We start from the raw sequence: 11,722 nt of genomic DNA, 5'->3' as shown, positions 1-11,722 counted from the left end.
CAACAAACGAGCAAATTATCCCACGTTTATGGATAGAATTTCCTCTTTTGTATTTTTATTGACAATTGCTTTTTTATCTTCATCATAATTTTCGGTGCAGAGCATGACAAAATCAGGGCAAGGGAATACTTTAGGTAACACCATGCTTCCCAATCCACCATCCCACGATGCGATTTTATTTGTTCTTAGTTTTAACATTGAGTTGAAAACAATCAATTTTCCCCTAGATGGATCCATCGCCTTATTAGACAATGCATATCTAATATCTATGATACGCTTTTCACCATGGATAGCAGGGTCATAAATATCATGGTATTCATCAGTGAAACCTGGTGTTTTAACCGGTTTGGTTAGGTACATTTTTTTTCACCTGGCTTCTTGTTGAACAACTGCTTCCTATTTTCCCCATCGCTGTTATTGTTAATAATTCAAAATAATGCTAGATACAAACCTGAAAATGCTAACCCTCAAATTGGACATGAGATTAAAAAAATTTAAAAAGGCGGGATGTGTTCTAGATTTTACCTGAAATTTCTATTTCACTATATTGGCACAGATAGTCTCTGTTGCAACTTGCATTCCTCAATCTATTAGTTGTTTCAAAATCTCCCTCGATTTGCTAGTTTATCCATGAAATGAAATATGATTATGATTTATGAGTCACTTATTTTGAAAACTCTGAAAGGTACAAAAGTAATACTTAGGGCAAAATATCTAGAATCATGTTGTAATTTTATTAATTATTATTAATATCTATTCGCCGCCGAAGGAAAAAACATTCATTACTTCACTTTTAGTCTAAATTTTGAGGACATTAAACGTAAAACATTCAATTCCAAGCGAAGTTCTCACAAATTTGTTCACTTCCCACATTTGGGCCGAAATCCATCCTAAGTCGTTGATCTTTGCTCATCCAATGGACGATGGTATCTATTGTCAGATGTCGTGGGTCCCATGACTTCTGCCATTTTTCGGGCATGTCAGCACACTCGAGTCATTTTTCGAGACTGTTTTTAAAGTCTGTTTAATCATTTTAAAATTCTGCCCGAAAAAAGCTTTATAGACTAAATTATATTTAATTAAATTTAAAACATTCAATTCCGGGCAAAGTTCTCACAAATGTGTTAACTTCCCACATTCGGGCCGAAATCCACCCTAATTCATTGATCTTGGCTCATCCAACAGACGATGGTACTTGTTGTCAGATGTCGTGGGCCCCATGACTTCTACCATTTTTTTGGCACATCACCACACTCGAGTCACTTTTCGGGAGTCGGGACTATTTTTACAGTCTGTTTAATCATTTTAAACTTTCGCCCGAAAAAGAGCTTTATAGACTTAATTATATTTAATTAAATTTAAAACAATTAATTCCGAGAGAAGTTCTCACAAATGTGTTCACTTCCCACATTTGGGCCGAAATCCACCCTAATTCGTTGATCTTTTCTCATCCAATGGATGATGGTACCTGTTGTCAGATGTCGTGGGTCCCATGACTTCTGCCATTTTCCAGGAACACCACCATATTCATGTCACTTTTCGGGACTGTTTTTTAAGTCTATTTAATCATTTAAAATTTTAAACTTCCGCTCGAAAAAGAGCTTTATAGACTTAATTATATTTAATTAAATTTAAAACGTTCAATTCTAAGCGAAGTTCTCACAAATTTGTTCACTTCCCACATTCGGGCCGAAATCCACCCTAAGTGGTTGATCTTTGCTCATCCAACGGATGATGGTAACTGTTGTCAGATGTCGTGGGTCCCATAATAAGAGACATTTAAAGATGTGCAAGAGTTTGAGATAACTATTAAATATAATGTTAATATTATTTGTAAAAAATGAAATTCAAAAATAGTATAGAACATGAAACTTAGTTTCTAGAATAAAAAAAATAACTGAATAAAAAATATAATTTTTGATATACAATTTGAAAGGTAAAAGTTTAATATAAAAAATAAAACATTCAATATTAAATCTAAAATATTAATTTCAAGTTTAACAAAATTCTTTAAAAATATGTTTACAATATATAATTTTAAAAAATAGTTTAAAAATATATATAAAAGTTCAACATAAATTTAGTGTAATATAAATTTTAATTTAATTTAATTTAATAAATAAATAAAGACTAAAACTATATATAAAAGTTCAACATAAATTTAGTTTAATATAAATTTTAATTTAATGTAATTATTGATAAACCTGCACCTCCTAAGGACCTATACAATATGCATTACCTTTGATCCTAGATTCCTAGTGAGACTGTTGAAATTTGAAACACCTGATGGCCCACTATAAGTCTATATATCACCTACAAAGATCAAAGACATACTCTCACGAGGGGTTCTCATTGATGATTGATCCAACATGTATGGTGAATGTAATAAGTTAAGAATATCTTTATACTTTACAATTGCATGAAGTAACATATTGATATGATAAATTTGATTTAGTGGTTAAGATCTTAGATGGTTTCTCTTTTCCTACTATAGGTTCTATTACTCTTCCCATTAAGGTTGGTACTAAGTGCTTAGATGTCATTTTTGCTATCATTCCTAAAACCTACTTCAGATCAATTTTGTGTGAAGTTGGGACATCCTTGCCCTTGGTTCTCTTCCATGAAAGCGATCCCATCTACCCTTCATAAGTGTCTCAAATTTCTTCATTATGACAAAATCTTAACTATAAATCATAGCATGTACTCAGTGCCAACCCACACATGCACTAGTTCAAAACTCCAACAACAAGTAAGTTGGTCTTTTAGTTTTAATTCACTTGTTTTTCATGAGATAAACTTTTGTTTTATATATATTTATAAAATTATAATCAACCATAATCAATGTACAAATAATTAATGGAATGAACTATTTTTTTTATATATATATTAAATATAGATGAATAAGCATTAGATAAAAAAGATCACAATATTAAATTTATTTCTATTGTTTAACAAAATATTGAAATAACGTAGCTCATAGACAAAAAGCATTTGAAAAACTTTCATTAATAAAAATGAAATAGAATTATAGAAAGCATTTTTATATCCATAAGACTCTAAGAGGCAAACTGAACAAACTGGAATTTGAAAAATTATCATTAATATTTATGCTTTGAAAATTTACAATTTTTATGTCTGAGACTTGAGTCCCTCAAAAAATTAAAAGCCAAAATGAGTGAGCCACTAAGCCTATGAGGTTTCGAGCACATGGACAAAAAAAAAACTACTAGGGGGTCGGGGCTAGGGCACAGGTAGTGGATGATTTAAACTTTGTCTTAAGAATCTGGCCCTCCTTTCATGTAGAATTCTTCAGATAGCATAAGCTGAGAGAATTCTTCAAGCTACATGTAGTTTAGAAAGTCATCTAGGAGCAACCATTTCCGGAGGAAGTCCCTGCCAATCCGCGCCCATTTCCTGTGATGCGTCAAGTGCTCCGCATTCAGGTTCAAGAGAAATAGTTGCCTGGCCACTAGCATTGTTTGGTCAGGGAGGAGAAGCTTGGATAATTCACTCACCCAAGGGATCCCCACCCCTACTTCTGCAAGGACGACAACAGTAATACCATCTCCAAGGAAGTCTTCCTTAAAAACCTTCCTCAACAACATCAACATATCCACCTTGTCTCCTCTAAAGTCCAGAAGAGACGCCAAGAACCGAGATGTAATGTCCGTGTTAACACGATATCTATTTTTTGTTTTGTAGAAACTCTTTGCCTAGAACCATCCGCATAGCCTCATTGGTGAACGACCCAATCTCCTTGCAGAATGATTGGAGGGTTGGGTCTCTCACGGAGCCCAAAAAGGTCCTCTAGTCCTTTGCAAAAATGATTCTCAAGCGGATGAGAGTGTCCATCTTGAAAAATCAGATTAACAAATTAAACAACCTGAGCCTATAAACCTAAACCAGAGGAAGAATTTAAATACCGTGAGCTCCGATGATTTATCTACCAAATCGAAAAGGCTAATTGAAGATGAAAGAAGCAGAGATCATATATAAATAATTGAAGCTCTTGATTGTAATAATTACTTCTCTAACCATATTAATTGCTTAATTTCTTTTTAAATCTTTCGTATCTTTGCAAATCTTTCCCATAAATGCACTAGTGTGCGAAATTGGAAACAACTATAAAGCAGTACCAAGTTGGCAATTGCCACATTGGAAGTCGTGGGTTGGAAGTCATGGGAACAGAGTGGATTGCAGTAAGTGAATAGATATATATATATATATTAAATGACCGAAATTATCAATCATGATTCGTGACATTTGATACGTGTTTATTGAATCCATTTCTATTTCGGGCACTTTCTGGTGAGCTATGTTCTCTTCAGAAAATTGGGCCGAAATAAAACTTCAGCCATTGATCTACGATCATCGAACGGTTTAAAATCATTGATGGATTTTAGGTATGTGTCACTCTTCACGTGTCAAAGAGGCCACACTTATTGATACATCGTGCAGAGTCTAGACTCAATGTGATGTACTGATGTGATGTGATGTGATGTGCCTTGTCTATTAATGGCAATGAATTCATGAAATCACCAATAAATTATATATTTTTCCATAAATAACAAAATATTTGCCAATACATTTAAACAATTTTCAAGCGGTGGATAAAATTCGCCAATACACTTAAATAATTTTTCCTTCGGAGTAAAATTTTTTGCCCATACAATTATATATTTGTTCCTTTTAACAAAAAATATTCGCCTCCTACAATATATGTTTTCCCCATAGAACAAGGTATTATTCGCCAGAAATTTATGGAATTTTTGTACCCTAGAAAAAAATCGGCAATACAAAATAATTTTTTGCCCTATTTTGAAAAAACATTTTGCCATCAATATGAAAATTTCCCCCCAAAAATAATGTTTGATTCACCAGGATTTTACATAGTTGCCCGGGGGGTGGTTTCTTAAAGTTATCCATAATCCTTATATCTTTCCCTAGGGTAGTGTGCCTTAACTTGTAAGTCTAGGTGGCAGTGAGCTTCCTTGATAGTGTGCCTAAAACAAACATTTCTATACTTGTTTTTCCCTCATTGGGTTTTCCATGTAAAATTTTTGGTGACTTTGTGTGGTGAATGCTTTGTTCCTTTCTTTATTTTTGGAGATCTAAATTTAATATTTTATGAGCTAAAGAATGAATGATTAAGTATTAATGGATGGATGAGTTTTAGTATATATATTGATTCACACCCCTCCCTCTTAGCATCCAATGTGTGGTCAGTCCACCACTTTATTAGGGTCATAATCTTCTTTATCTCTCAAAATTTATTCATTTCATCACTTTCTTCATCTTATATAATCTTTTTCTTTGTAACTACTTTTTTTTTGCTCTATGAAACAAACTTATTTCAAAATCATCTTAAAGAGGGGTAAAATGTAGGCACCTAAATTATATCACCTTTTATGAACAATTAAACATATTAGTTCATCGTAGTCAATTCTCCCTAGACAGTATCATATTGATTAATTGATTACATTAATTTCCTAATTAATTAATTCCTTTGTCATCACATTTGATTAGATAATCAATTATTATTAATTATTTAGTTAAAATATTCTTTATTTTAATTAATTTATTGCCAATTAAATCAACATTATCTTCTTAGTTGATTAATAATTTTTATTTATCAATCTATTTCCAAATCCATTCAAACATAATGTTAATTATGAAAATAATTGATTAATTATTCTCTTATGCATTCAATGCACAAATATGGTTATGTGGTCCTATTGAATGATTACATAGAGTTTGATCTCCTTAGAAAATGTTCAAATTTAATTTTCTTGGTTCCTTAGAGAATTTATTAGAGTCTTATCAATATTTTTTCTAGTATTAATATAAGGAGAAGGTCACCCTTCATTGGGTTCCATATCCATGACTATATCAACACCCTTGGGTTTTATCACCAACTTAATTTAGCCAATGTGAAATGAAAATAAACAAATTATGTTTGGTATGCATGGGTCTCTTGATATCAACAAATATATTCATGTCATTTGGAGAAAATCGCCTTATGATGAATAAATGATGTTTGGGTCTAGTTAGTACATTTGTATTTTTAATTCATAAAATTAACTTTTTATCATGTTTAAAATATGATTGTGATGATACAATACATTTTTAAAAGATTTATTATATTATTTTAGGTATAATTTGAGATGAATTACATTTGTTCAAGATAATAAGTTCATGATTGTGTTCTAATCAAAATAGATTTGATAGTTAGATTGAACATGTAATTATTTTTATTTTGAATATGGATAGAAATCTAAATTTCTTTTAGACTAATTAAAAAATGATCTTCCACATTAAGATAAAATAATTTTAATGTTTGAAACAATTAACAATATAAAGTAAAATAAAATTAACCATGAAATTGTGGAAAGAAAATATTCTTAGTTTTAACAATGATATTTGCATGTGTACTAGAAGTACTTAAATGATACTTTAAAAAATAATCTAAGTTGTATGAAGGTCCTTGTAATATTGCATTATCCACCTTTTTATTATGCCAATCTCCTTCTTTCGAACTTGTATAAGCCATTTTGGATCGTCCATGGTTGCAAATCTAAGATCTACATGATGTGCCCCTACAATTCATTCATTCAAGTGTGAGTTTTTAATGGTAAAAAATATTTTTTTAATCAAGTAAATGAAATAGACTTCAAACATACCTTCCTTAGCAATGATTGCCACAATGCTTTCATTTATATCTTCTAATACCCTACAATATAAATTCAAAGTGTATATAACATTCACATGTAATTGTGTTAAAAAAATAAATTAAAACATGATTTGATACCATTTAATTCAAAAAAACATAAAAAATTTAAGATTGTTATCCCACCCTCCATTGCTCCAAGGATCTCTCAATCCATTAAAAAATATTATATTGCTACCAAATCGCTTAAGTACCCTCTTGATATTCTGCAATACATGTATATATATGAGTAATGCATAATGATACATATAATTTTTACAAAGATCTTGAAAAAGATTGAAAATGTTGATAATAGTTATATGAAAGACTATTAAAATAATAATAATACATGTTCATTCCAATTATCATTAGACTATACTTACATGACCACCAAATTCAGTGGTGATCCAATGTGGCCTTGGTTCAATTCCATTTGCATATGCACAACCTTGCATTGTCTCTGTATAGTTGAATGTGTATCCAGGAAACATACTTTCTATTGGATCATCACCCATTGGCATTACCATCTCTGTACAATACTACACTCCAACAAAGAAATACTCCCTTTACACACTTTTCCACAAAAGCATCATATGAAATAATTATATGATTAAATAATAACAAAAGATTGAACCTGAAAACCCCAACCACTTTCTCCATGGGGATCACCGAATCCCAAATCAAAGCAACTCAAGTTCCCAGTGTAGTTATAATATATGTTTGCTGCTCCATATAGTTGGCTTAGGATATTTTTCTCACTAGATGGATTGTCTATTGCTTTACACATCTACACAAACAAGAGAATCATTATGAAAACAATTTTCCAGAGTATACATAATGAAAACAAAGTTATTTGAAATTTCATTACTTGTTTCACTGGATAGGCTGGCAAATTTTGAATAAAGTTAGCAGGGGTTGGATAATCTGTCTCTGCAGCTTCAAAGTAAGCTCCACTCAGCCACCCTTCCACACCATCAACGTCACTGTCTCTGAACCATTGTTAACATTTTTTTATGAGAGAAAACTAGAAAAATTATATTAGACAAGATTGTACAAAGTTTTTTTGGTTTTACTTGCAAAGTCTGAAAGATTCTTTGAGAGATTTTCTTCCGCTTGGAGTTGATGACATCTCTTCCAATATCTTCCATGACTTCTTTATTACATTGTAGCAATTTTCGCTTTCACTCTATCAAAATCCAAAAAAAATTACCAAACCAAAATCATGATTTATGTTGACAAAATTAAATATATACAAGTTTTTTAATAAAAGAAATTAGTTTCATTATGATTATTGCTTAGTTTCAGATTCTACTGTTTATGATTTTGATTGCATTAATGTTTCAGATCACACTCTATGATCTATCATCAAGAAGAGAAAACTGTAAGATGAATAATAAGTGAAATACAGACCAAAACAGGTTAAAAAGATTGCGTGGAAGGGAGAGGGTAGCACAAGGTTAAAAGTAGGTGAATGGGATATATCACACTCCATGATCCATCATTCACCTTCTTTGAACATTATGCCACTTCTCCCCTCCACTCTCTTCCACCTTTTTAACCTGTCTTGGTTTTCATTCACCAATTTTTTTGATACAACTCTCTTATTCTATAATGAAATGATAACATATGAAATGTGATCCAAACTACATATGAAATGTGATCCAAACTGTCAATACAGTCAAAATCATATATAGTAGAATTAAGAAACTAAACAATGAGTCTTTTAATTTTAATTTTAATTTCAATTTTATGAACTGTTAAAACGTGGTGAATACAAATTGAACATAACAAGGGAAGAATTGTTAATACCCTAAAGTCGTTTGAGACGATGTTGTCGAAACCATCTGGATTTACAATGTAATCAAAAGCCAAGATCGGAGCAGACGATGCCAATGCCCCAATTGCAATGTGTGGGTACTTCAGTCTGAACCACGCCGCTAACACTGCAAACCCATTTAACATATACACATATAAACATGATTTCATCACTGCATTTTGAAACCCACAGCAGAAAATTATTGGAACACACTTACTTCCACCGTAAGATCCTCCAAACACAACCACTGGTGAATCCTCTGCTGTCAAATTCTTTTTGAGATCTGTAATCAATATAGCAAAATCAGCCAAAGCTTGAGAGGAGCTCAGATAGCCCATTGTGGTGGCATTGCTGTAAGCTACATCTTGACTCCCGAATGGCATTGATTCGCCATAGTAACGGTGCTGAAATCAATTCAAACCCATATTGAGATATTCTCTGTCTAATAAGAATAAAGTAGAATCATATGTAGAGCAGAACAGATCAGAACATTTCTTACCTCAATGAAGACGAGAAGAGCCTTGAATTGAGGTGCAATGTCGAACATAAAGCCGGTGTTTTGAGTAAACCATTCAATATATCCTTCATTTCCTGTATAAATGAAGATTGGAGAATTGGATGAAGCACCACCCCAGTGTTTTGAGTTGATGAGATACTTCTGTTGAAAAGTAACATAGCTTTGAGGTGTGAAACTGAAATGGTCCAAAGTTTGGGTGAAGTATTTGACATCATATTGTACAGATGAAGAAGAATCAGAGGGAAGTGCATGATTGTTCAGTCCTATGACTCTACGAGCATAAGGAAGGGAAGTGGAAGGCACAAGAAAAAGGCCAGCGAATACAATAAATGTACAGAAGAGTTGGCACCCTGCCCTATATAATATGGCCATTGTATGGAGATTCTTTTGTGTAAGTCATTTATATTTCTATGCTATTTATAAGTCATTTGAGAGAAAGATGCGTGCAGTCATATAAGTCATCGAAACCTTTTTTTGTTTTCTTCTTCCTGGTATTTTCTTCATGTGTTTGTATGCCTGGTTATCGTCGCCCTTCTTTTGTTCTTTGCATTGTTCTTTTTCCCTGCATACGCTAGTATATGCTGAGTAATCGTAGCCCTCTTTTATTCTTTGCATTGTTCTTTTCCCTTGGTTTTTGCTTCATAATTTTTTATTTCTTTTCATTAGTTTATATATGTTGAGAGTGATACTATCTTGCTATTATTACATCTTTATTTTGTTATTTAATTTTATATTAGATAAAAATAGTTTCTATGGAAGGATTATGATCTTTTAATAATAATACAGTTAGAAGAGAAGAGAAATGATTCTTATGAGAAGTAGGATAGCGAGAAAGTCAAAGAATGAATAGGCATAAAATAAATGTCAATGAACGTCACAAAATTAGCAACAGGTTTGTAAAGATGGGTAAAACGAAAGGAATGAAGTCACTTTATTGGAATTTGTCAAATTTTGAAGACTTGAATCATATTGTCACTCCTTAGCAATCATATTATTTTGCTCCTCGACAGAACTCTCTAGAGTCTCATTATCTAGATCTATGATGCTAGGTTGGTGTACTGAAGACTTTGCTCTAGTTCTAATAGCATGCCCTTCACCTATAGCCTTTATTTCATGCTTCTACAATTCAGATTAAAGTATAAAGAAATTAGTGGTTGAGTTCATAGTGGTGTTGTTAAGTTGAATTGTAGTAATTCAATAATATTTTCTTTCAAGTTGTCCTATTTTTTCTAGAGCATGAGTAATCTTTTAACTAGTTTTTCCCAATTCTAGAACATGGTGGAGGACTTATTGGCTTCCTCTCAAAGTTCTTCATCAAAGACAATATTATTACTAACACCTCCAACGTCCTCCTTGTGAGTATTACTTCAATATTTTGTACTCTAGCCTGGAGATTTTGGTATTGCCATAGAAACCACTTTCAAATGTCATTCTAGAAGTCAAAAATTTTTTGGTACAACCATATTGGGTTTATAGCTATAACTAGGAGCATATTCAATATAATTATTCTCAACAAATATGCCTTCAAATTTATTGAAAGTTTGATTACTCGTAGGAACAAAGGGGTACTTGAATAAGGCCCTTCTAAAATAACATACTTTTTCTTTGACATAGAAAGGGTAGGGGAATCAATAATAGGACTTTCCATAGACATAGAGAGTATTGGTGAAATTAGAAATTTAACCACTATGGAGCCATCCATTTTCCTTTGAGCCTAGGGCTACTTAGTGCTCTTAACATTGTCAAGAACCACAATTTTAGGATAAGTAGTGTTATGCTTTGCATACTAACCCCTTCATTTTAGTTGGTAAAATGTGGGTCCCCCTTTTATGTCATGTTTCCTTTGTCTTACCTTTCTTTTTCTTCTTTTTCTTTTGTTTGTCTTGTCTTTGTAACCCTAAAATCTCAAGTTCAAGAGTTTTCTTTCTTCCTGACCTCGGAACCCTAGGTTCTCGGGTTTTGTTTTGTTTTGGTCTTCAGAATTTCGGACCTCCGAGTTTTCGGGTTTTCATTATCATTTAAGTTCTTGAGACCCCAAAATCCCGAAGCCTTTGTTTCTCTATTTTCTATGGCCTTCGAGACCCTGGGATTTCAGGTTCCCGAGTTTGTTGTTGTTTTTTTGTTTGGAGCCTCAGAACCCTAGAATCTCGAGATCCCAAGTTCTCCATGTCTTGTTTGTTTGGAGCCTTGGAACCTCAGAATCTTGGGATCTTGAGTTCTCTATGTCTTGTTTGTTTGGAGCCTTGGAACCTTGAAATATCAGGATCCTGAGTTCTCTGTGTCTTGTTTGTTTGGAGCCTCGAAACCCTAGAATCCCGGGATCTCGAGTTCCTTGTGTCTTGTTTATTTGGAGCCTCAGAACCCTAGAATCCTGGGATCTCAAGTTCTCTATGTCTTATTTGTTTGAAGCCTCAAAACTTTGGAATCCTAGGATCTCGAGTTCTCCATGTCTTGTTTGTTTGGAGCCTCAGAACCCCGATATCCCAAGATCTCGATTTCTTCCTGTTTTGTTTGTTTTCTTCAGATTTTTGGAACCTCGGGTTCCCAAAGTTTATCGTGACCTTTGGTTGTGTGAACTTGGGACATCAAGATCCTAGAACCTCGAGTTTTGTTCTATGACACCTCAATTTATGTAACCACAATATGAGTATAAATACCCCTACATAGTTTATTCTTCTCATTT

The 11,722-nt window shown here is 32.8% G+C and overlaps 1 protein-coding gene across 1 annotated transcript; it reads right to left on the bottom strand.

Moving 5' to 3' along the window:
- Positions 1-6,465: 6,465 nt before the first annotated feature.
- On the bottom strand, positions 6,466-9,411 carry LOC131041214 (uncharacterized). The gene is made up of 10 exons (XM_057974227.2): positions 9,022-9,411; positions 8,740-8,926; positions 8,516-8,649; positions 7,780-7,892; positions 7,575-7,695; positions 7,341-7,493; positions 7,090-7,245; positions 6,854-6,933; positions 6,681-6,730; positions 6,466-6,596 (listed from the first exon to the last, which is right to left on the bottom strand). Exons 1-10 carry the CDS (start codon positions 9,409-9,411, stop codon positions 6,466-6,468), a joined length of 1,515 nt encoding a protein of 504 aa, XP_057830210.2.
- Positions 9,412-11,722: the final 2,311 nt, after the last annotated feature.

The sequence above is a fragment of the Cryptomeria japonica genome, chromosome 3 (assembly GCF_030272615.1).
Source record: "Cryptomeria japonica chromosome 3, Sugi_1.0, whole genome shotgun sequence".
NCBI lineage: Eukaryota > Viridiplantae > Streptophyta > Pinopsida > Cupressales > Cupressaceae > Cryptomeria > Cryptomeria japonica.
The sequence above is the reverse complement of the archived record's forward strand: the minus strand, read 5'-3'. Positions and strand labels throughout refer to the sequence as shown.